The 25,057-nt window shown below is 43.3% G+C and overlaps 4 protein-coding genes and 1 pseudogene across 5 annotated transcripts; 2 read left to right on the top strand and 3 right to left on the bottom strand.

The window, feature by feature from the left end:
* The first annotated feature begins 5,423 nt into the window (after positions 1 to 5,423).
* LOC147987138 (BRAP2 RING ZnF UBP domain-containing protein 1-like) lies at positions 5,424 to 10,223 on the top strand. 2 transcript variants are annotated; one of them, XM_087545154.1, is made up of 9 exons: positions 5,424 to 6,719; positions 6,802 to 6,910; positions 7,006 to 7,120; positions 7,714 to 7,811; positions 8,526 to 8,641; positions 9,380 to 9,573; positions 9,666 to 9,719; positions 9,856 to 9,999; positions 10,089 to 10,223. In XM_087545154.1, exons 6-9 carry the CDS (start codon positions 9,520 to 9,522, stop codon positions 10,161 to 10,163), a joined length of 327 nt encoding a protein of 108 aa, XP_087401280.1. In that variant the 5' UTR covers positions 5,424 to 6,719; positions 6,802 to 6,910; positions 7,006 to 7,120; positions 7,714 to 7,811; positions 8,526 to 8,641; positions 9,380 to 9,519; the 3' UTR covers positions 10,164 to 10,223. The 2 variants fall into 2 exon arrangements, 1 of the variants encoding a protein (XP_087401280.1); XR_015617575.1 differs by lacking the exons at positions 8,526 to 8,641; positions 9,380 to 9,573; positions 9,666 to 9,719; positions 9,856 to 9,999; positions 10,089 to 10,223 and adding exons at positions 7,403 to 7,586; positions 7,987 to 8,083 and having other exon boundaries at positions 5,426 to 6,719.
* Positions 10,224 to 10,286: 63 nt separating this feature from the next.
* Positions 10,287 to 12,947, bottom strand: LOC147987139 (uncharacterized). Its single transcript, XM_087545153.1, has one exon. It carries the CDS (start codon positions 11,418 to 11,420, stop codon positions 10,290 to 10,292), a length of 1,131 nt encoding a protein of 376 aa, XP_087401279.1. The 5' UTR covers positions 11,421 to 12,947; the 3' UTR covers positions 10,287 to 10,289.
* Positions 12,948 to 15,385: 2,438 nt separating this feature from the next.
* On the top strand, positions 15,386 to 16,686 carry LOC147987140 (uncharacterized). Its single transcript, XM_087542293.1, has 4 exons — positions 15,386 to 15,490; positions 15,589 to 15,751; positions 15,826 to 16,368; positions 16,453 to 16,686. Exons 1-4 carry the CDS (start codon positions 15,390 to 15,392, stop codon positions 16,684 to 16,686), a joined length of 1,041 nt encoding a protein of 346 aa, XP_087398419.1. The 5' UTR covers positions 15,386 to 15,389.
* Positions 16,687 to 17,642: 956 nt separating this feature from the next.
* Positions 17,643 to 18,543, bottom strand: LOC147987141 (uncharacterized; annotated as a pseudogene).
* A 2,674-nt stretch (positions 18,544 to 21,217) lies between these two features.
* On the bottom strand, positions 21,218 to 24,603 carry LOC147987142 (uncharacterized). Its single transcript, XM_087540259.1, has 5 exons — positions 24,228 to 24,603; positions 23,999 to 24,148; positions 23,678 to 23,899; positions 23,364 to 23,579; positions 21,218 to 23,280 (listed from the first exon to the last, which is right to left on the bottom strand). Exons 1-5 carry the CDS (start codon positions 24,601 to 24,603, stop codon positions 21,218 to 21,220), a joined length of 3,027 nt encoding a protein of 1,008 aa, XP_087396385.1.
* Positions 24,604 to 25,057: the final 454 nt, after the last annotated feature.

Consider the following 25,057-nt stretch of genomic DNA (forward strand, 5'->3'; position numbering starts at 1 on the left):
ACGAGTGGCGCCGTCGCAGGACACAACCACTGAGATGAGATCAGATAATGGGTTTCACCCTGAAGAGAAGTCTAAGAAAACTCGAGGCAATGTCTTCGACAAGAGAATATCGTGTGAAGTCCACCATTCCCAGGTTCTACCATGGAAGGTCGGACGTAGAGTTTCCTCCCTATAACCCAACACTTAAAGAGCACCACCTAACAGAAATCGTCCTGTGATGCCACAACATGCTGATCCATCAATGCATAGCTGCACACACCTGCAAAGTACAAACGTCGATCTCATAACTCAATTGGGACTGTGCCCGTGAAACACATGTTGTCGTGTTGTGCCTAACAAAGTCAGATATCAATGTCGATGACACCGAGTCTAGGCCGCCCACGTAGAGACGAATTAGGCTAGTTACACGGGGCACCTCTGGCGAGGGACAAACCCATGCATGGAACCCAAAACCAACACAGGTGAATTTTTAGGCTCTAAAGACCGTGTTGCAAACAGACTGGAGAGAACTGGTTGGTTTTTGTACAAACTAGGAGAAAAACCAAAACCGATTGAACCGGTGATAGGCACATTGTTAGTTTGAAAGAGAAAAACAAACTGCAAAGGCTAGGAATCAAACCATGGTCGTTAGGGGAACATGCGAAGCCTTCGGCTTGGCCCTTCGATCGATTATGTGTCAAAATTAAGGAACTTATCTTATTTGACCTCATCGCATTACTATATTAGCCTACAAAACAAATTTTTTATAGCCTAATAAAAACCTAGCAAACGGACAAGTGAACGAGTGGTCTGGCTGGTGAAAATCTGGACCGACAGGCTCACCAGGTCGGTCACCAATCTGGTTTGTATGACTATGCTTATGTGCGGAGTGATATATATATGCACTACCAAGGGGGTGTATTATAGACCCATTTGTGTACCCAATTTTTTGGTGGGCTGCAAGAAATATATCCTTGTGGAGGTGATCTTTCATGTTGTGGGGATTGCTGACTTTTCCTGGGCAATGTGGAAATCCCGCATCAAAACTTGCTTCGAAAAAATATTTTAACATAAGCTCGTATTGAGCTGATTTGTAATATGTGTGATTTTTTCATCTATGGGAAAGTTTGCAAAAGGATGCTGGCAAAAGAAACTTGCTGGAAGGGGTGACGACACCCCAGCATACGTGGTGTAAGCTCACAAAGCGGCGTATGCATCAATGGCTAGTACAACCTTCAAATGGGGGGGGGGGGGGGGGGCGGATGAAGAAGCTTCATATGAGGAGTATGATAATGATCAGGTTCTTCAGACATGGTGTCATGCTGGAAGAGGGATCGGTTGCGTTCGTTGTTGCTTGTGGTTAATATCTGTTGGGCGCCATGTGCCCTCCCATGTTCCATCCCTCATCTTAATTATTGCATTTGTAGAGTGAGAATCAACACGGCAAGGTCAATGTTGGAGATGTCTTGAAATAAAGTGCGACGACACACCATTTTGCTTGCTATAAGCATTGGATGCATAAAAAACTTGTTAGTGACAGTTTAGAGGATTTACAGTCGAACAAACATACCATGTCAGTCACATTCATAAGACAAGGTATCAACAAACGAGGAGCGCGTCGACTGCTTGTTCTGGCCGTAGTAGTGGTCATTCAGTGGTCTCTGAATCTCCATGTAATTTTTATTATGTTTGAGATGCTTTGTACTTTTGGTGAACTTTTATAATAGATCTGATTCTTTTTACAAAAAAAGGTACATATATGGCAAATTGAGAGAGCCTTTGTGTTTTGGAGAGACAAATCATGTGAAGAATTATTGAGCTTACATATACCATTAGCCGTGTTATTTGGATGATATAAGTGGTATGTTGTTAGCTAATGTGCCATTTTGAGCAGTGGCGAATCTCCTAGGCAGGCTTAAACAGGCTTGAGCCTGCCCTCCAGCGATGCCAAATTTTTTTAGTACTAGTTTGAAACTTCAAGGCCCAGCCCAGCCACTCAATAGCCCTTTCCAGCCCATCAATTTCCAGAGCAGAGAACCATCTCGTGCAGTTGCTCGCTCGCCTGGATTTACACTGCCCTAGCCCCTAGCCGCCGGCGGTCGCCGGACCCCTCGTTCGCGCTGCCGCCGGTCACCGGACCTCTCCTTCGCGCCACCGCCGCCAGCCCACCTCCCCAAATCGGCGCCCGGACTGCTCTCCCCTAATCTGGTCATTTTCCCCTCCCCAAAACGGCGCCAGACTGCATCTCCATCTGACCCGTGCCCTCCCTAGTGTGGCCGTGGATTAGAGGAGGAGGGGGGGGGGGGGGGGGGCTTAGTTCATTGTTGGGCGCCTAGGCCATCCGAGCTGCTGCGCCATCGGGCTGTTGCTCGCTGCTCTACTCGACAGCTCCTGAACCTGAAGGTTGTATTCTGTACTGTAGTCTGTAGTTCTATACTCTGTAGTTATTTGTAGCTAGCTATTTGGTTTCCTATTTGGCTACTAATTCATGCTAATGAACTAATGGTAGCTAGTTGTTAAAAGTGGTTAGTTAAACTGTACAAGTACTAGAAAAGAGAACCAATATGGCTAGCTGTGTATATAAGATTAACCTAGTACTAATCGCTATTCTTGTTTGTAGAAATGAAGAGAAAAAGAACTTTGCACAGCTGGTTTGCAAGCAATTCAAATGCTCCCCTTGTTGTTTCCGAACCCAATGCTCGTCCAGTTGATGTTGTTGTTCAACCAGCCTCTATTGAGAACATAATTCATCCTACTCCAACAAATGAGAGCACTAATCCCTCAACCGATGTCGATGAGAGCACTAATCCCCATGCAAATGAGAGTACCAATCCCCCAACTAATGAGAGCACAAACCAACCACCAAAGCATCATATACTGGAATTCCATCCAAGTCAAATTTTTGGTGATCCGGCTGATCGAATACCAATAGAAGATTATGCCCCTGAAATTCGAAGTGAAGTGATAAGAGCTTATTTGTTGAAACAAAGAAACAAAGCTACTGGGCATAAATTTGAAGTGGGATTGGATGGTAAAATTTGGAGATCCTTTCAACCACAATGGCTAGATAAGTTTGATTGGTTGGAATATAGTGTGAAAAAGGAGGCTGCCTTTTGTTTCCCTTGTTTTCTTTTCAAGAATCCATCACAAGCGGCTAGATTTGGCAATGATGTATTTACAGTAGATGGTTACAAGCGTTGGAAAACTGCTTTGGGAAATTTTAGGAAACATGTTGGTGGTCCATCTAGTTACCACAACATTGCTGTGGGCTTATGTGTTGATTTCAGCAATCAAAGGCCAATGTGGCTACCAAAATGCGAGTATACAATAAAGAGGCTGATATAAAATATAAAATCCGCTTGACTGCATCATTGGATTGTGCAAGGTATCTCATAGCTCAAGGGGAAGCTTTTCGTGGACATGATGAATCCTCCAATTCCGTCAACAAAGGCAATTTTAGGGAGTTCTTGGACTGGTATAAGGACAAGAATAAGGATGTGAAAGATGCATTTGATAAGGGGCAAGGCAATGCACTTATGATATGTCCAGATATTCAAAAGGACCTTGCTACATGTTGTGCATTGGAGGTAACCAAAGTCATCAAGGAAGAGCTTGGAGATAAGAATTTCTCGATACTTATTGATGAGGCTAGAGATTGCTCAATAAAGGAGCAAATGGCAATAATTTTGAGCTAATGCATATGAATTTCTGTCTTTAACTTGTAGCTTCCCAAACTTGCATAGTCATTGTTCATTTCTGTCTTTTAACTTTTATCTTCCCAAATTTACAGATTTTTAGATGATCACGGGGAGCTTCAGGAGAGATTTCTTGCTATTAAGCACATCACAGATTGTACATCTGCCGGAATTAAAGAAGCATTGGTCCATGTGTTGGAGTACCATGGCCTGCCTATTAATAGGCTACGTGGACAGGGTTACGACGGGGCTTCAAATATGAGAGGAGAATTCAACGGTTTGCAAAAGCTAATTCGTGATGAGAGTCCATATGCTTTCTTTGTTCACTGCTTTGTCCACCAGTTGCAGTTAGTGGTTGTCACAGTGGCTCAGTGTTGTCCGGTTATTGCTGATTTTTTCAACTACCTTCCCTTGATAGTGACTCAGGTGGGTTCATCTTGCAAAAGGAAGGATGCATTGCTTGCAAAGCATCAAGACAACTTGATAGAAATGATGGAAAATTGTAAGATATCATCTGGAACTGGGTTACATCAAGAAACTAACCTAGCTAGACCAGGAGCTACTCGTTGGGGCTCACATCTTAGAACCTTACTTCGTCTGTACACAATGTGGAATGCAGTGGTGGATGTGCTTGCAATTGTGGTCGACGATGCCCGGGAACACACTTCTCAAGGTGGAGCTTCAGGTTTGATCATACAGATGGAATGCTTCCAGTTTGTGTTCATCATGCTATTCTTAATAAACTTGTTGAGCATCACTAATTTGCTATCACAAGCTTTGCAAAGAAAGAAACAAGATGTTGTTGAAGCCTTGCGTTTGATCTTGGATGTGAAAGAAGCTTTGCAAAATATGAGGGATAATGGGTATGAGTCATTATGCGACCAAGCAAAAAACTTCTGTGAGGAACATGGCATTGAGGTGCCAAACATGGATGATCTTGTTGGAGCTATGGGGCAATCTGTTCGCAGCAAGAATAAGGTGACTCGACATCATTATTTCAAGGTTAGCATATTCAATGTTGCTCTTGATGCAACTCTCACCGAGATGAATCATCGATTCAATGAAGTTAACACCGAGTTAGTGGATTGCATGTCTTGCCTTACTCCAACCAACAACTTCTCAAAGTTTAATGTTGACAAACTTATTCGACTTGCTGAAATTTATGCTGAGGATTTTACACAATCTGAACGGCTGTTGCTAAGAACTCAACTTCCAACATTTCTTACAAATATTAGGAGAAGTGATGAATTCAATGGATGTTCGGATGTTTCTACCCTTGCTCGGTTGATGGTTCAAACAACAAAACATAGAACTTTCCAATTGGTATATCGCCTAATCGAGTTGACATTGATTCTTCCAGTGGCAACTTCCTCGGCCGAGCGAATTTTTTCAGCAATGAAGATCATTAAAACTGATTTACGCAATAAGATATCGGATGATTGGCTCAATGATTTAATGGTGTGCTATTGCGAGAAAAGGATATTTAAAAGTATTCCCGATGATCAAATTATGATACGATTCCAGAAAATGAAAGATCGCAATGGACATTTGCCTCGTGAGTACAATGTGATTTCTTAGAGATATATCTCAGTTTTACAAGTGTTAGTAGTCACTTATTGATGCCTTATATTGGTATACCATTATATTGCTAATACTTATGCTAATTTTGACAGATGGCTTCCAGTTGGATAATTGGGCATCTATTTCTATATATTGGTTTCTAGTTGTTCTGCAATACCATTAGTAAGCAACATTACTATCATTGTTGTTGCTTCTCTAGTCTTTTGTATTGGTGTGTGCCCAGCAGTACTCTGAAAAATTCTGAGCTAATTTGGGTTACAAGATTTCATATTTCAAAAAATTCTGGCAAATTTTAACCTTCTTTGGGCAAAAGAATTAGGAGTTAGTGGCTTTTCTTCCCACCCCGTTAACTTTGAGCCTGCTCTCGATTTTCTTCCAAGATTCGCCACTGATTTTGAGCAACCCATGCTAACTATGCTCACACACTCTGGCTGAATCACCACTCGAATGGGTGGAAGTTTTGTGTCTTAAACAAATTTTCAGAAGCCTAAAGTAGCGTTTTAAGCTGGAAAGTGAGTTAGAATACAAGTTCAAGGATGAGAGGTGGATCTTTCACTCCTCTCTTACTCTTGTTTATCAAATGTATAATCATGACATAGCAATGAAATCAATGTTTTTTTCCTAGGGAGTTTTTGAAATATCTAAAGAAATGGTAACATAGAAATAGTACAAAAACTAATACACATGGTAGAATTATTTATATTGATATCTCATTATTAAAACCATCCTTTCAAGTTATTTTCCAAACCATCCAAACATTGATAAAAAAAATTCAAACAAAATGATCCATGCCTTATATTATTTTTCATCTATATACAATTTCCAGTAAGGGAATCGTGTAAATTCTGCACTTGAAGTTTTTGACGATTTTGATCGACGTAATTCTTGTTGTTGATGCTAGGTATCATAGCACGCAACTCGGTTAATTTTGTGTTCTAAAAAAACGGTTAATTTTGAAATTCAGTAACATTTCGTCACACAACTAGTAATAAGTACAGTAACAAATTGGATTATTTTCGGATGAAAGTATGCTGAGTTCCTTGACACGAGCGACACTGTTCAGCCTTCGTTATCCAGTCTGTCGAGTTGGCCGTCGCCCATCTCCCCACGCTCCAGCAACCCTCTCCCCTCCACCACCTCCGCCACAACATCTCTCCAGCTGACCTCCGCCGCGGCCGCACGGAACCCTAGGACCCACCACACCTGCGTTGTCCTCCACCTCTACCGCTCCTCCCCCACCTTCCCCGCTTCATGCTATGCCTCCGCCGTCGCCGCCACCGCCACCCCCTCTTCCTCCTCCTCCGGGCCCGCCGACCCACCGCTCCCCTGCATCTCTCTACTCCCGCCTTGATTTCTCACTAATTTGCTCTTTTCCGCGTGCCACGCCTCCTGGTGCTCGCCGGACGACTTCGTCCGCTTCTGCGTCCCCTGCGTCGAGCACGCCTCTGAGATCCGTGTCGTCAGGTGAATTTCTAGACGCATTTAGTCTTGATGATTGCATTTGAGTATTCACACATAACACTTGTATGCGCTGTCATGGTCCTAGCGATGATGGGGCGGAGGACCGGTACAGCGTGCTTGTTGAGTTTGAGGATCAGAAGAGTGCCGATGGATTCTACCTGGACCTCAGTGGCTGGAGGTTCTCGTCCTCAGAGGTTGTAAGATTGTCAAATTGGTGTTGACTGGTTTATCCATTTTGTGCATTGCTGCTGCTAAATTTGGGAGATGTGCCTGTTGTTCCATGGTGCAGGTAGAGGCGTGCCATGTTCTGTTTATAGTTGCTGTGCAATACACATCATCCACGGAGTTGGCCGTCACCCCACCGGTTGGATCTACCGAGCTTCTGACTTGTCCTGTTTGCATAGGTGAGCTCCTTTTAGGCATACACACAAGCTTAGTATTGTGTTAACATTGGATATGAACTTCGTGCAAAGTGTACTTCTGATTATGGCCGTGTTGCTTGAGAAAACCGCAGTTGTAATAATCTAGTAAAAAGATTAGGCACTTTTATTTGTCAGAAACACCATTTGCAAACATCAAATTTACATATCTGTGGAGTTTCTACCCTCACAAAATCCAGATTACCTTATTTTAAGGGCACCCCATAATATAGGCAAATAAATTTTCATGCTGTCTCTCTCTTACAGACAGCTTCTGGAGGCAACCTTTTAAGCTGCTTGGACTTCTCCCATGTAGTTTCTATCCAATTGAAGAACTGTGTCTGTGGGGTAAAATATAATGGTTTATGCATGCATTCCTGCTGTTTAAGTATAACCATCCACAGATACACCCACTTCTTTTCTGGCTACATTTCAGAAACCATTTAATTAGGTATACCAATATTCCATTTCCTCATCTTCAATTTTTAGAATATTTTGCTCGTCGCTTTAGTTATGTATCTAGTGTAAGGTAGTACATGACCAGTCTGTTCGTTGACTATCTTTTGTGTGTGATTCAGAAAGGTTGGATCAAGACATCAGCGGAATTGGGGCTACTAATTGTGATCATTCTTTCAAGTGTTCATGTGTTTCGGTGTGGGTCAGTTCATCTTGTCCGGTAAGGAAGGATCTTCTTAATCACTGTTTCATTGCGTGCGAACGGGGAAACTAGGAATCACTTTGTTTCAGACGGAAGTCATCTTTTCTTGTTTTGTCTTTAGACTACACTGGGTTGCCATTACTTGTTTTATATAAATCTTGTCATGCGTTCACTTACTTTTAATATTCTTCAGTAGGACTGGTTAGTGAAGTAACAAGAATTCCACAGCAACATCGAATGTGCAGTCATCTGGTGACTTATATCACACTTTGGGCTTTATTTGTACTCTCAGAGACTCGGAACCTACTCAGGTTCAGGGGTATTTGCAGTGTTAAATATTAAACTTTGTGTCTGTTGCTCGTATGACTAAATTTCACTCGGTATAGAGTATTGAATGTTCATATCAACTGTTTGGATCTAATTATCTAAGATACATATTCACTTAAATATTAAACCTTGTGTCTAGTGCTCATATGAATATATTTTTACCCGGTATAAAGTATTGAATGTTGTTGCCAGCTGTTTGAATCTAATTATCCAAGACCAAGATACATATTGACTTTCACTTCAATTGACTAGATCATAAATTGCAACAAGTAAATGCTGCTTTATAGACACATACAATTCATTCCAAGTTTCCAACACTATAACCACATGTATGTGTAGCGTTAAATTGTCTGTGTATTGGGTTCCATCGTAGTTTGCCTTTATTTATTGTTGTTTCCATTTCAGGTTTGTCAGTTCTGTCAGAAGCTGTCTGAAGCGCGTACAAATCCTACATGTTCTGTTTGCCAGACCTCTGAAAACCTCTGGATCTGTGTGATATGTGGTTTCGTTGGTTGCGGAAGGTATGCTAACGCCGGCTGACTGAAAGTGTACCTGAGCTTGTAGTCGTCCTACTATGGCAGGAATGCTTAAGCATTTCACACCTTTACACTATGTGCTGTACTGGTGCACTCAGTAGAAGTTAGGAAGAAAGGAAACCTACATTGGAGCTTAACTATATCATCACTTCTACTACTCCCAGACTCCCTGATATGTGGCTTTTATATGTAGTAAAAGTAGGAAACCTATGTTGGAACTTTACTATATCATCACTTCTATTTCTCCCAGGCTACCTGATACATGTCTTTTATGTAGTACTCCCTCCGTCCGAAGTCCCTCAAATGGATGTATCTGGCACCAAGTTAGTGCTAGATACATCCATTTGAGGGACAAGCTTTGGGCAAGCTTTTTCGGACGGAGGGAGTAACAATTATTACCTTTTGACCTTTTTCCAGCAGAAGTTTAGAACTAATAGTCACTGCTATGTGCTATTTCAAAGCATTTAACATGAAACTTAACTATATCATCGCTTTTATTTCTCCTAGACTCCCTGATACGAATCTTGTATATAGTAATAGTTATTTCCTTTTGACTTTTTTGTCAGATGTTCAGAACCCATAGTCACTCTGCTATGTGCTATTTTGAAGCATTTAACATGATTATTTAAAGAAAAACTATGTCAGAGGTTAAATATATGAGTAGTTCTGCTTTTGTCATCATGTCCAAATCAACCTTCACTTTATTGTTTTTGCCGTTTATAGGTATAAAGAAGGGCATTCAATCAGGCACTGGAAAGGCACTCAGCACTGCTATTCTCTCGATTTGGAAACTCAGCGTGTTTGGGATTATGTCGGTGACAGTTATGTCCATTGACTCAATCACTCAAAAAGCGATGTAAATCATGCACGATGACTCAGATATGAGTGGAGTTATGTTTAGCAGCAAAGCTGACACAGTAAGAGTTTTAAGTTTCTTTGTTTTGATTCTCTGTAACACCTTCTTGGTATTTTTGTTCCTCAAAATCATGTGTCCTGCTCTTCTTAACAGATTGTGGATGAATACAATCGTCTTTTAGCAAGCCAACTTGAAACTCAGAGAGAGGTGTAGTACTATTTTTTACTATCCATTGTCTTGTTCTAGAGCTTCTCGTATAGTTTTTCTTGGAGATAAGTTGTTTTATAGTTAGTTATGTACTATTCTGATCCATTTATATGCCTGTGTTTGTTCATATTGACAGTATTACGAAGCTCTTTTGTCAGACCCTAAGAAAGAAAGGGAACAACACATTTCTGTTGCTGTGGATAAAACTATAAATGATAAGCTTCAAGAGGTGCAACTTAAGCTTGAAAATACAATGTTGGAGAAAAAGAAAGTTGCTGAAGTGAGCCTTTTAAATCACACATCTTTCCATTATAAAGTACAACAAGCTTGGCCCTTGGTGTGACTGATGTCCTTTGCCTTATCCTGTAGATGAATGAAAAACTCACGAAGAGCCAGGATACATTTTCTTTAAGAAATAGTACAATCTGTTACAAAGTAGAGTAGGTTACATTAGAGCCAGAAAGAAACTTAAGGAAGCTCTGTGGATCTTACATTTAAAGATTATACATATCTAACATGCAATGCTCAAGCACTACATGACTGTAGCACGGATGTTTAATGGCCCAATCATTACATCTTGAGCACTACTGATCTTCCGTAAGGATGGAAAAATGAGAACCCAATAGTGGCCCAAAATGTCAACACAAAGCCGGCAGCTGTGACCACATATAGAACTGGGTCACTGGGCATCTCTTCCACATATTTCCTCACAGCAGGATCTGGACCGGGAGCAGCACAAGTATTCGCGTGAGTAGTGTTGTGAAGGTTGGTGTTGGCTAGGTAGCTGTCCATGCCGAATGAACTGAGCTGACCAGAGTTTGGTATACATCCTGACAAGTTGTTGTATGCCACAGAGAACACCCCCCAAAAAGATAATTGGGTCAACTGCCAAGGGATTGGGCCACTCAATTTATTGTGGGAGAGGTCCAAGCTTTCCATCTCTTCCATACTGCCAAAGGTCGTTGGGATCGAGCCAACAAATAAATTGCAGGATAGATTAACGGATTTGATATGGTTCAGATTTCCTAGCTCCCAAGGAATTTCTCCATCGAACATGTTTGCAGATAGGTCGATGCCTGACATTGAAAGAAAGAAACTTCGACTGTATGTGTAGAGATTACCTTTCGTAGCAAAGGTGAAGTCTCTTAAGTCAAAGGTAGTTCTATAGAAGGGAGTTATAATCCCATCGACTGACTGAAAAATTTGGTCATCTGTGTCACCTTTGAAAGATATGTTACCGATACATGCTGGCAGAGAACCTGAAAGCTTGTTATGGGATAAATCAATTATCCTCAAGTACATGAGTCTGCACAGGTTTGGGGTGATCTGCCCTTCAAATTTATTTCCTCCCAGTGAAAGTAGCCTAATGTTTTCAAGGTAACCTATCCAATTGAGGTTGCCCATGAACTGATTGTGTCTGATATCCAAAGCAATTAGACTTGATGTATTGAAAAGGGGAAAAGAGATATCGCCAGATAAGGAGTTCCCAGTAAGATTAAGAAAGTTCGGCACTATGAAGCAACTGTTTGGTACAGACCCTGTAAAGTTGTTGCGTGACAGATCTACAAGGAGAATTTTTGTGAAGCCACAAATGTGTTGATCAATTTTGCCAGTTATATGGTTGCCAGCAAGATTCAGGGCTGACAAAAGAGGACATATTCCAAAATGACGTATCGAGTTCACCAGCCAGCTCATTATCATGCAAATCAATGACACTTAGAAGCTTTCCTGCCAGATCATGAGGCAATGTCCCTTTAAATTTGTTACCATCCAAGCACAATTCATATATATTGGACAGATTATTCGTCCCACCAAAAATCAGACCACCAAGCTTGTTGTTTGAGACCTTCAGGATTGCTAGCCTACTTTTAGTAAAAAGACAAGGTGGAACCTCCCCAGAAAGTTTGTTGTTTGATAGGTCTAAAACATGCATGCCGCTGATCTCGCACAATGACGTTGGTATGTGGCCAAACAATTCGTTACTCGAAAAATCTAGAACATCCAAATATGGAAACATTAAGCTGATGTTGGCTGGAAGCTGTCCAGTGACATGGTTCATGTGTAAGTTGATAACCTTGAGAGAATACTGGGTATGCCATATTGGGTCTATAGATCCAGTTAGCGAGTTACTTCCAAGATATAGTTCCTGTAGTGTTGCTTCCTTTGTAAACAACCAATCTGGCATGCTACCTGACAAGTTATTGTTGGACAAATCAAGCACCTCTAAATGACGCTGTGTGCGTAAAAAATGTGGTTCGGCGATAATGTTTTTGTCAAGGCCACATCCAGAGAGCCATAGCTGTTTCAATTAGAATGCAGGTGTCCATCCAGGAATATTGACATCAACAACTAGGTTCGAATTGCCTGAAAGGTCTATCTCTTCTAGTTTTGTGAGGCTTTGAAGCGAAATGAAAGAAAGTCTATCACTCAAATTGTTTTTAGAAAACCGAAGACTCTTAAGCGACAATGAAAGATTTGAAGATGGATTTATTGGAATTGGTCCGCCAAGGAAATTTCCTGAGAGATTTAACTGTTTAATATGTGGAAGCGAAAACAAGAATGTTGGGATGTTTCCGCTGAATCTGTTGGAACTCAAATACAACTCCTGTAGGTTCTGTAGATTTTCAAATGCTGTGGAAGTACCAAAATCATGTATTAATAATTGGAAAGTAATGGTGACACCATCTTTACTGATATAAGCAGGAAATGCTCATTCTAGTAGGACTGTGGGAATACCTTGTTCATTTGGAAGAGCTCCACTCAACTTATTAGAATCAAGATTTAAGATTTCGAGATGAGGAAGTGCAAATAAGCACACAGGGAGAGATCCACTAAACTGGTTGTGGCCCAAATTCATGATCCTGATGTTTTTAAAAGCTGCGATGCATACAAGTATTACAGTTATTACAGGTAGCAGAAACTGAGGTATCAAACATGAAATTCTCCTTTTCCAATGTAAGATTATATTATTATTTTTTACCTCTAACCGGGAGAGTTCCGTTGAGGCGATTAAAACTGAGACCTGGGACTTCAGGTGAAATTGGCCCTGAGGATGAAGTAACTGGAATATGCCCACTGAAGTTAGATTTTTTGTCCAAAAGGACCCCCTGGCCAACAGAATTGACAAAAAAGACTACCCGTGAATATATTTGACAAAAAGGACCCCCTGGGCTGTGGCGGCAGGCGCGGCAGGCGACACGTGGCGCCTGCCGCCGCGCCAGGAGGCGGCGGGCCCGGCCGCCACGGCAGGAGGCGGCAGCGCGGGGTATAACGGACTAGCTAAAGCGTCAGCAGGCGGGACGGAACGGGGCGGGCCAGGTGGGCCCAGCCGCCGCTGCGGGAGGCGGCCGGCGCTGCTCCTGTCGCCTGCAGGCCGACACAACCTGCTACTCGCGGGCCGAGCGGTGGGCCCGGCCGCCACCAACGCTGGCGGCAGCCTGCTACACGCGCTGATTTCCAGGCGCTGCTGACAGCGGTGATTCCCACGCGCGGGAAAATGCATGCTGATGTTTTCGTTTCTTTCGCCCGGGAATCAATCAGTCCTGCTTTAGCTTCTTTATTCGCGATGATTCGCTGCTGTCCATGAGCGGACGTGACGGCACTGCGGGAATCACTCACCCAGCGCTGGCTGTTGCTACGCAATGACACTGCTGAAATACACTCACTCGCTGCGGGTATCCGAGGCTGCGGTAGGTGAGTTTATCCTATTGTGTCGACACTATAGGGATCCTCTTCCTTTTATATACTATGCTTCTGCTCCGTGCGCAAACACACTCTCTGTGACCTCGTTCCTCTCCTTTGCTCTCTAAGTCTAAGTACATAGAGAAAGAAAAGCTGAGTAGGCATTTTCACTCGTGATTTAGGGTGATTTAGAGTTGGATTATGATAGAGAAAGAAAAGCTAAGTACATATCGCCGTACTTCAACATGTACAATCTGTACAACACTTGGAACGGTGAGTTCTGGGCTTGGGGCATTGATATGAACTACAAAATGTTGTGGCCAGATGGGCCGAAATGGGTTCCGAACGCCGACTTGATGAGAACCGCAAAGGGACGACGTCAGTCTAGGCGTCATCGCAATGACATGGACCATAGCCAGATGGGAGAACCAAGGCGATGCCGCGTTTGCAGGTGTCCTGGACATTCACGCAAAGACTGCCCGTATCAAGCCAACAACAATGCATGATGTTGATATATATGTACTCGCCATGTCTATTTATATTTCTACTCGTTATGTGTACTTATATTAAATTTAAATTGATTCTCTTTGTATTATTGTACTCCTGATGTTAACTTCAGATAATTAATGTAAATCGTATCTCTTTGTATTTTTTAAGTTAATTTTGATTTGCATTTGTATTTCTGTCTTCCTCGTAATTTATATTTGTATGTTTGTGTGCAGGTTATGGGTGAAGTGCCAGTGCTTTTGCAGGGGCCCCATGACGCCGGCCACCATTGCCACCTATTTTTGAAACCAAATACTAAGCATGATTATCGGCCTTTCAGACTTCGAACCATAAAGAAAACATGGCCAATACACAATCAATTCCTTGCTCACCTTGACGCTTATGGACTACAAGGTTTTGCTAGGCTCACATCATGCCACGACCAAGTACGTTCGGACCCATCCCTTTTGACATCCCTCGTTGACCGGTGGAGACCTGAAACCCACACCTTTCACTTTCGTTTTGGGGAGCTTGCACCTACACTAAAAGATGTTTCTATGATCACTGCTCTACCAATTAGAGGTGAGCCGGTAGTCTCTCCACGAGTGTCTCCATCTTGGGCATTAGATATAGCAGCCCGTCTTGGGATGGAAATGCCAGAATCACAACGTTCTGGTAACCCTCGGGGCATCCCACTCGTCTGGCTTCGTGATAACTTTCTTAATTTTTCTAGCTTCGCCAATGAGGAGACGAGAAAAAGACATCTGTTTGCGTGGCTCCTCGGGAATCTATTTCCAAATTCACATGGGGACGTTGTTGTCCCTGGTCTCATCTACATTGCAGAGAATATGGTAGATGAACCTTTACCCGAGCAGCCAAAATACAGCTTCGGTTCTGCCATGCTATCTCATACATACAGAGGCTTGTGTGATGCCACGCAAAAAACCTCTTTCGCACAAAAAGCTCCATTACTTTGTGTCGCCTATGAGTTTCTACAGTTGTGGTCCTGGGAATACCTCCCTGTAGGACGACCTCGTATAGTACAACCCATATACCCATACGACTTTAGCGAGGGTGCTTGCACAACTATGGCCACCAGGTGGACAAAGGCACGGAAACGTTGGTCTCCAGATATTGCGAAAAATTGTTACCCTATGTACCACCAGCAGTTTGAGATACTTGATGAGGCAGAAGTCACATGGAACCCGTGGACTCAGGACCAGCTAAAAATGGTCTTTGATGCTCGACACTTCACACCAGGCATGTTGACCGATAGTACATTCTGGCTGACTCGCTGCAACTTATTGTTCCTGTGGTGTGTTGAGCCTTACAACCCAGAGCGTGTAATGAGACAATTCGGTCTCTATCAAGAAATTCCACCACCTTTTCCCAGACGTATCGACGAGGAAACACATAAAGTAAGATGTGACATCCCTAAATAGTTAGTGTCCTTTTTAATTTACTAAACTCACACTTTGTTACATAATTTGCAGGCTAACCAATATGGGCAGGGGTTGGAGTTTATACAATTGGAGGGAAGAGAACATTGAATGGGTACACAAGTGGGAAAATGAAGCGCTAGCAGATATAGTGCATCAACTTAGGTATATTTTATGTACATAATTTTTTTACGATGATCATACGATGCGTGAAGATGCTTTGCTTTCATCACAACGGTTTATGTAATTATTTAATTTTATAGACCGTACGATGAAAGTACAGATCAAGCGTACAAGCAGTGGTACTGCATGAACACACGTGCTAGCCTGGCCAGTCAGCCAGCTAATATACCAACACATCTCACACAAGAGGAGCAGGCGCGGAGACATGTTGAGCTGCATGCAGCTTACTATCGTGACCAGATGGTAATCATTTGTAACTTTTTTAGGTCCATCATTTCATAATCGTTTGAACTAAATAACATCCAAATATTGTTCAGCTTGAAAATGTCGATGAAGTAGGGCAGATGGCTACGGATAGCATGCCGGCCCAGGGCCCATATCGCAAGACATTCCAGAAACTTTTGCAACAATTCGTGGCAAAGAAGTTCAGATGCGGTAGAGGCGACGACGTTGTCACTGGAGTATACATGCCGGTAGCGAGGTCAGCCAGACCGAGTGCGGCGCCGTCGTCCAGACCGAGCGAGGCGCGTACGAGCCATGAGCAATGGAGGGAGGGTCCGAGTACTAGAACGACATTGCCGCGACATGACTCATCTCTGCCACTGCGTCGCTCTTCTTCGATACAGCTTCGTCAGGGGCAGACATCTCAGGACCATGGCACGGGCTTGGATTCGATGCCTGAGCAGTTTCTTTCCCCTAACCCATATGCGTACACAGGATATGATGCATACACCCAAGGTGAGGGATCTCAGCCGTATCTCTCCATGCGAGGGATCCCCATGCCCGAGGAGACTCGTGTACCAGATTTAAACCAGCACAACGTACAATGGCCAGACAGTATAGGAGAGGGATATGCTCAGGTAGTCATGTTTACATTTCAATGCATTTACAATGATATCATATATTATCCTCTAACAGTTTGTTTAAAATGTTTGTATGTGCAGGACACACCTGATGTTAATTGGGGCGATGAGAACACCCAACGCGGCGTCAACACAGGCCTCCGGGGAGCATCACATGATCTTGGCGACCCGGTTACATCATTAGTTACGGAGTTCTTCGGAGGGGACGTTATTGGCCCATCTTTTATCCCCGCGGAGTCACAACCATACGCCTACAATTACGCTTCAGGTTCGCAACAAGGATTCGCGACTCCACCACCTACGCAGGACTCATAGACACATGAAGCTGAATTGGAGTACGGCCGCGGTCTTCGTGTGACCCGGCCACCTAATCGCTTGTCGCCTTCCGGTCGTAAGGAAAGGCCAGGCGGTCATCGTAAATTAGGGTGATTCATCTATGCACGTGCGCGACCCATTGTATCTACATATGTCTGTATCAGACTTTTCGATTTGAACATCTATGTATGCTGAAATAAAAATGCACCAGTCAGGAACAATTTTTCCCGCCTATATCTCCCGCCATACTATCCCGCTCCACTCTTTTGCTTATGTTAGGCCGAAATGATTTTTTTTAAAAATTTGGGCTGATGAATACTGTGCAACCATTGCACGTCTTAGACATTGAAAAAATATATTTTCAGGCAACGCTTTCCCCTCAATATTTTAGAAGGACTGCAGAAAAGCATCCATTTTTATGGACTGAGGAGAGCGAGGACGAAAATGATATCTTCATGCCGCCGCTTCCGGGTTCTGCATCGTCAAAGGGCAAGAGTTCTGCATCGTCCAAGAGCAAGAGTACTGCATCCTCGAAGGGCAAGAGTTCTTCCTCGTCCAAGGGTAAGAGTTCTGCATCCTTGAAGGGCAAGAGTTCTGCATCGATGGAGGATGACGATGATGCCTTCATATAGTTTTTAAGCTATATTCCAGTTGTACCGTTTAATTCAGATGTACTTGCATTATTAGTTTGTACTCTCTTATTGTAAGACATTATGTTCTATTTTAATTTCATTTTATAGTTGTTGCACGATGTTCGATAATTAGTGGAGGGAAAGAAAATGCCACTACTTTATTCTAAAACTATATATTTTTTCCATCACGACAAGGTACAACTGAAAATAAGATACAACACGACAAGGTACAACTGAAAATAAGATACATCGAAATGAAGCTACATTAAACTGCAGAAATAAAGATACAAATGATTGCGAAATTTAAAATACTACCATAGGAATCTACTGAGTCCAACGTGGATATTTTCCTTTTCCATCGCCAGCTTCTTCTGCTGCCTTGGCCTGACGAGCCCTTTCTTTCTTTCTTTCTTTGCCTCTCCGCCTCACGAGCCTCCTTTCGCTGTCGTTCCTGCTCCTCCATGCGACGAGTCTCTTCCCTGTTTTTCTTTCCTAAATCCTGAAAAAACCGGTGTTGCTCCGCATAGTATTCTTTTATCTCTCTCTCTTGCTCTGCTTTCTCCTCAGCTTCCGCCTTTTCGCGTCGCTCTTCCGCATAGAAACTATTCCACGCACGGCGACTTCTTTCACGAATCTCAGTCACTGCCCAAGCGGACATCTCCGTGTCAATCCAACGATAGTACATGCACAGAGGCGGAAGAGACTACAACAAGAAACCAGAATGTTATTAAAGAATCTATCAAAATACCAACAATATCTATTTGTGATGGTTATAGTATACCGGAGGCTTGTCGTACTCTGAAATAGCTATGGGTGGATCTTCCTCATAATTGGCGCACATGAAAAACTTCATGCCCAACCAATCTGAAAAATCCGTAACCTCCTTCACCTTGCAAAGATCGCCACACCAACACCGCAGGACTGCCACCCCCGGAGGCAAACTTGCATTCTTCATTTTCCTCGGCCTAATGCTTTGATCCGAGCAAGGCAAACTCATACCGACTGAAAAAATGTGTTACACACTTCGCGCGCTGCCGATTTCGAGGATGGCTGGACGAGAGCCTCGGTGTCTCCTTTTATAAGCTCAGACGATAAATGATGGCGAGAAAATTAAGCGGGGATATTTACGATCCCTGTAGTGTCGGCACAACAGCTTCCCGTAGCCTCGGATTCCCAGTGCCATCGCATCCGCTGAGGCAAAAGAAGCAAAGGCAGGATTGATTCCCGGGCGAAAGAACCAAAAGCGTTCATATTCCCGCGCGCGTCGGAGTCATAGCCGTCACTATCGCGCCTTGGAATCAGCGCTGTCTGCGCACTGTCGCGCGTGCAGTAGCACAGGACAGGCCGCCTCGGCTGGTGGCGGCGTGGCCCACCTGCTGGGCCCGCGCGCAGCAGGCCTTGTCGGCAGGGTAGCGACAGCGGCAGGGGCGGCCGCCTCACCCGGTGGCGGCCGGGCCCACCTGGCGCGGCCCGTTACGTCGCCGGACTGTGCACTGTGCACACACCGTTATACACCGGGCTGCCGCCTCCTGTTGTGGCGGCCGGGCCCGCCGCCTCATGGCGTGGCGGCAGGTGACACGTGTCGCCTGCCGCGCCTGCCGCCACTTGTGAGGGGGTCTTTTTTGTCTATTTCGTCTGCGGGGGGTCTCTTTTGTCAATCCAGTGGGCAGAGGGTCTCTTTCGACAAAAAAATCCTGAAGTTATTGCTGGACAAATCCAGGATCTTTAGGTGAGGAAGTGAAAATAGCGATTCTGGAAGGTTTCCGTTGAATCTATTCCCAGACATATTCAATTGTCGCAAACTTCTAAGTTTTTCAACAACTGCAAAGTGTGTATGGACACAGGATGATTATGTGTATGAAATTTTTTGATGTCTACATCAGTACTAAAAGAAGTATAATTTTGTATTACCTGTGGCTGGAAGACTTCCATTCAGGTTGTTATAGTTGAGAGCTAAGACTTCCAGTGAAACAATGCGCCCGATAATTTCCGGGAAACCCCCTCCCCGTGTAGTGTCACTGAGGTCGAGATATCGTAGCTTGGATAGTCCAACTAACCCTGCAGGTGTTTTTGTTTTCACAATTAGGAGAATAAGAAGCAACCACACACACACACACACACACACACACACACACACATTATTATAAGAGAATTTGGAGCAAGTATGTACCTTCCAAGCTTAGCGAACATGGATAGTTGTATGATAGATCTAGGTACTCAAGCTCATGGAATGCAGAAAACACTGTCAAGTTTAAATACCAACGATCATCTACATTTGTCGTGAAAGACACAAAGGAAAGGTTGAGATGATACACCCGTTTGGTGCTATTGTTGCATTTCACACGCTCCCACGAGTAGCAGTCATCACCATCCTTCCTCCATGAATCAAGTGTCCCAGGGGAGCCCGCTCTTATCAGAGAAGACTGGATGTCCAGTAGAGCAGCTCTCTCCTCCACGAAGCAGGCAGAGGACAAGTGAAGCATGAACTGTAACAAGAAAAATAGTATCAACGACAATGATCCCCATGGCAAGCAGCTACCCATATCTGATAGTAGTAAGCTTTTCCCTCTCCTGTCTGCGTGCATATAAACTACAGTTGGGCTGTAGGTGCTCAGACTTTGAGGAGAAAATGGTGAGTGTGTTTCTGCGGTTCTGCACTATTTTGCGAGCTTCTTCGCACCAGCTATAGACAAGGACATGCAAGGAATAGAAGTCTAGGAGCACAACACTTGGCTGAGACTGGGCAGTTTACTTGGACCAAGACTTGAGGAATTAATCATCGTCTTTTTTTGACGAAATGCAGACCAAGACTGCTTTCGTTGCGATTCAAAGAGCAAAACAGTTGAATTACAAGGAGGGTAGCCAAAGAAACAGAGAAAGAGTTAAAAGGAAGAAACACCAGAGGCCAGAGGCCTGTTGACCAAAGGCAGCCAGAACACGCTTTCTGGCCGTGTTAATGCACAGATTAGCTTCAGGCAGCAATTTGGTGGAGACGTACAGCCTGGGGAGGGCTCGAGATTGCTCTCGAAGTCCTCTGTCCAACCAGATTCTGGAAAGGGTAAAAGGTCGTCAAGAGCAACCAAGAGAAGGAATTAGTGGTGACTTTGCTAGTTTGAATGCATGAACCTTCATCATTTGTTGTACATATATGCTAAGATTCTGAAGAATCAACGGATGAGTTGTGGTTAGGGGTGAAATGCCACTCGAACCCATGTTAACTTCTGTTTTTGTGTGAGAAGCAAAGGTCGCTCTTTCATTGTAGTTTCTATCACTGTACTAATCAAGTTCATCTGATACACTCTCACCAAGAAAAAGTAGAATCTGATACAAAATAAAGTTGTGTTACATACCCAGAAAGTAATTTCAGGAATGCACACTACATCACTGTAATACTGTTTTGCATTACATAACTTACAATTTGTAATTGTTCAAGCACTACAGCTCGAGAAGATGTGTAATTGCTCAAGAACTATTAATAAATGTCGACGTTTCAGATGAATTCCATTTTACGGACTATTATAGATAACTTTAGTAAAAAAGGTCAAAAGTAGTGGAGTGCCTGATGATCTGAAGGAGGTATGCTGGTGCCACTGGCCATAGAATCAGATTCTTGAAAGGGTCGTCAAGAACAAGCAAGAGAAGGAATTAGCAGCGACTTTACAAGCATGACTGCATGAACCTCTATTATTGCTGCAGAGATGTAAAGGGTCTGATGCGTTCTCTTTAAGAAATAGCACAATCTGTTACAATGTAGTTTACATTACAGAGCAAGAAAGAAATTTAAGGAAGCTCCGTCGATCTTACATTCAAACCATACATTTCTAACATGTAATGCTCAAGTGGTACACAACTGTAGTACGGTTCAGTTACATAACTTGCAATGTGTAATTGCTCAAGCACTACAGCTTGAGCATTACAGATCTTCCATAAGGATGGCAAAATGAGAACCCAATAGTAGCCCAAAATGCAAAAACAAAGCCGACAGCTGTGACCACGTATAGAACTGGGTCACTGCGCATCTCTTCTACATCTTTCCCCGCAGCATGATCTGGACTGGGAGCAGCACAAGTATTCCCCTGAGTAATATTGTGAAGGTTGGTGTTGGCTAGGTAGCTGTCCATGTTGAATGAGCTGAGCTGACCAGAGTTTGGTATGCATCCTGACAAGTAGTTGTATGCCACAGAGAACACCCCCAAAGAAGATAGCTGGGTTAACTGCCAAGGTATTGGTCCACTCAGCTCATTGTGGGAGAGGTCCGAGCTTTCTATCTCTTCCATGCCGCCCAAGGTTGTTGGGATCGGACCAACAAAGAAATTGTTGGACAAATTAAGGGATTTGATATGCCTCAGTTTTCCTAGCTCCCAAGGAATTTCTCCATCCAACATGTTTGCAGACAGGTCAATGCCAGCCATAGAAATGAAGAAACTACGACCGTAGGTATAGAGATTCCCTTTGGTAGCAAAGGTGAAGTCTTTTAAGTCATAGAAAGTGTGATAGGATGGACTAGCAATCCCATCAATTGAATGAAGAATTTGGTCATCTGTGTCACCTTTGAAAGATATGTTACCGATACATGCTGGCAGAGAACCAGAAAGCTTGTTATGGGACAAATCAATTATCCTCATGTACATGAGTCTGCACAGGTTTGGAGTGATCTGCCCTTCAAACTTATTTCCGCCCAGCGAAAGTAGCCTAATGTTTACAAGGTAACCTACCCAATTGAGGTTTCCCATGAAATGATTGTGCCTGATATCCAAAGCAATTAGACTTGATGTGTTGAAAAGAGCAAAAGAGATATCGCTTGATAAGGAGTTCCCAGTAAGGTTAAGAAAATTTAGCACTATGAAGCAACTGTTTGGTACAGACCCTGTAAGGTTGTTGCGCGACAGATCTAAAAGGCGTATTTCCGTGAAGCCGCAAATGTGTTGATCAATTTTGCCGGTTATACGGTTGCCAGCAAGATTCAGGACTTTCAAACAAGACATATTCCAAAATGATGTATCGAGTTTGCCAGACAGCTCGTTATCATGCAAATCAATGACCCTTAGTTTCTCTCCTGCCAGATCACGAGGCAATGTCCCTTTAAATTTGTTACCATCCAAACACAATTCACGTATACTGGACAAATTACTCATTCCACTAAAAAGCAGACCACCAAGCTTGTTGTTTGAGACCTTCAAGGTCATTAGCATGGGATAATTAGTAAAAACACAAGCTGGAACTTCCCCAGAAAGGTTGTTGTTTGATAGGTCTAAAATTTCCATGAAGTCGATCTCGCACAATGACGTTGGTATGAGCCCAAATAAGTCGTTACTAGAAAAATCTAGAACAAACAAGCCTGGAAACATTGAGCTGAGGTTGGCCGGCAGCTGTCCTGTGATATGGTTCATGTGTATGTTGATAACACTGAGTGAAGATTGGGTATGCCATATTGGGTCCAGAGATCCAGTTAGCGAGTTATTCCCAAGATTTAGATCCTGTAGTGTTGCTTCCTTTGTAAACAACCAATTTGGCATGCTGCCTGGCAAGTTATTGTTGGACAAATCAAGCACCTCTAAATGATGCTGTGTGCGTAAAAAATATGGTTCTGCAATAATGTTCTTGTCAAGGTCACAACCAGAGAGCAGTAGTTGTTTCAATTGTAATGGAGGTGTCCATCCGGAAATATTAACGTCAACAACAAGGTTCGAATTGCCTGAAAGGTCTATCTCTTCTAGTTTTGTGAGATTTCCGAGCCAAGTGAAAGAAAATCTACCACTCAAATTGTTTTGAGAAAACCGAAGACTCTTAAGCGACGGTGAAAGATTCAAAGACCGATTACTCAGAATCTGTCCCCCCAGAAATTTTTTTGAGAGGTTCAGCCGTTCAATATGTGGAAGCGAAAGCAAGAATATTGGAATGCTTCCGCTGAATCGGTTGGAACTCAAATACAACTCTCGTATGTTCTGATGATTTACAAATTCTGTGGACATAGGAAAATCATGACGTTAGCAACGCTGGCAACATTACTTTTACTGATATAAACTGGAAATGCTCATTATGTACCTTGTTCAGTCGGAATAGGTCCACTCAACTTATTATATTCCAGATGTAAGACCTCAAGGGGGACCGGCACCAAAGACAGATTAATAGGAAAACGTCCCTCAAAATTATTACCTGAGAGATCTAGGAACTTGAGATGAGGAAGTGCAAATAATGACTCAGGGAGAGATCCACTAAACTGGTTGCTACACAAATTCAAGCTCCCGATGTTTTTAAAAGCTGCAATGCATACAATTAGCTAGTATAATTATTACAGGTAGCAGAAACTGAGGTATGAAACATGAAATCCCTTTTTCCATTGTAAGATGTTTTTTTACCTCTAACTGGGAGAGTTCCGTTGAGGTGATTAAAACTGAGATCTAGGACTTCAGGTGAAATTGGCCCTAAGGATGAAGTAACTGGAATATGCCCACTGAAGTTATTTGTGGAGAGATCGAGGATCTTTAGGTGAGGAAGCGAAAATAGAGATTCCGGTAGGTTTCCGTTGAATCTATTCCCAGACATATTCAATTGTTGCAAATTTCTAAGATTTTCAACAGCTGCAAAGTGTGTATGGACACGAGATGATATGATTTATGGGTATGAAAATTTTGATGTCTACCTCAGTACAATAAGTACCTATACTTTTGTATACGTACATGTGGCTGGAAGACTTCCGTTGAGGTAGATATTATCGTTGAGAGCTAAGACTTCGAGTGAAACAATTTTCCCGATAAATTCCGGGAAAGCCCCTCCCAACGAAGTGCCACTGAGGTCGAAATATCGAAGCTTGGATAGTCCAACTAACCCTGGAGGTGTATTATTTGTACATCTAGGAGAATAAGAAACAGCCATACACACATATAAGAATCTGGAGCAGGTACGTACCTTCCCAGCTTAGAGAACATTGATAGTTGTATGAGAGATCTAGGTACTGAAGCTCATGGAATGCAGAAAACACTGTCAAGTTTAAATACCAACGATAATCTACATCTGTCGGGAAATATACCAAGCTAAGGTCAAGATGGGACACTCGTTGGGCGCTATTGTTGCATTTCACAAGATCCCATGAGCAGCAGTCATCGCCATCCCGCCCCCATGAATCAAGCGCAATCAGGGAATGCGCTCTCATAAGGGAAGACTGGATGTCTAGTAGAGCAGCTCGCTCCTCCGCGAAGCAGCCAGAGGACAATTGAAGCATGGACTGTAACAAGAGAAATAGTACTATCAAAGACCATGATCGCCATGGCAGGAAGCTACCCATATCTGACAACGAGTTCTCCTTCTCCGGCCTGCGTGCATATGCACTTCGATTGGGTGGCCTCTCTAATGGCTAGGCCTTGAGACAAAATGGTGAGTGGTTTTGACGACGTTCTGCGTTGGAGGCGTACATGCTGTTATCTTTCCCCGGCTTTGTGTTAATTATAGCTAGAGGCGTGCAAATAATAGAGTTTATTTACTACCAGGAGACCAGGACTAGAGTGCAACCACGGTAACTTTACTTAGACCCAGCAGCCTTTGTCACGCGTTGGGAAGTGGGGGTAAAGTACGTGTATATTCAGTGCGTTGCTACTGGTAAGTTTGCTGAAAAGGCATGGTTAATTAGGCCGTTGGCAGCATGCACGAACGATACCTCTCAAAACCATTTCTGCAAGTTTCCCGTCGCCATCGACCGTCATCACCATCGTCACCATTTCGTGCTCAGACATGTCTCCGCC

Source organism: Triticum urartu, chromosome 2A (genome assembly GCF_056163025.1).
Source record: "Triticum urartu cultivar PI428250 chromosome 2A, HENAU_Tu73, whole genome shotgun sequence".
NCBI lineage: Eukaryota > Viridiplantae > Streptophyta > Magnoliopsida > Poales > Poaceae > Triticum > Triticum urartu.

Coding starts and splice junctions, on each gene's coding strand:
- LOC147987138 (XM_087545154.1), top strand. CDS start 9,520: ATGCACGATGACTCAGATATGAGTGGAGTTATGTTTAGCAGCAAAGCT. Junction 9,720..9,855: donor AACTTGAAACTCAGAGAGAG/GTGTAGTACTAT, acceptor TCATATTGACAG/TATTACGAAGCTCTTTTGTC. Junction 10,000..10,088: donor AGAAAAAGAAAGTTGCTGAA/GTGAGCCTTTTA, acceptor CTTATCCTGTAG/ATGAATGAAAAACTCACGAA.
- LOC147987139 (XM_087545153.1), bottom strand. CDS start 11,420: ATGATAATGAGCTGGCTGGTGAACTCGATACGTCATTTTGGAATATGT.
- LOC147987140 (XM_087542293.1), top strand. CDS start 15,390: ATGGGCAGGGGTTGGAGTTTATACAATTGGAGGGAAGAGAACATTGAA. Junction 15,491..15,588: donor GATATAGTGCATCAACTTAG/GTATATTTTATG, acceptor TTAATTTTATAG/ACCGTACGATGAAAGTACAG. Junction 16,369..16,452: donor TAGGAGAGGGATATGCTCAG/GTAGTCATGTTT, acceptor TTGTATGTGCAG/GACACACCTGATGTTAATTG.
- LOC147987142 (XM_087540259.1), bottom strand. CDS start 24,603: ATGGGTAGCTTCCTGCCATGGCGATCATGGTCTTTGATAGTACTATTT. Junction 23,900..23,998: donor CGGAAGTCTTCCAGCCACAT/GTACGTATACAA, acceptor CACACTTTGCAG/CTGTTGAAAATCTTAGAAAT. Junction 23,281..23,363: donor ACCTATTCCGACTGAACAAG/GTACATAATGAG, acceptor CTATGTCCACAG/AATTTGTAAATCATCAGAAC.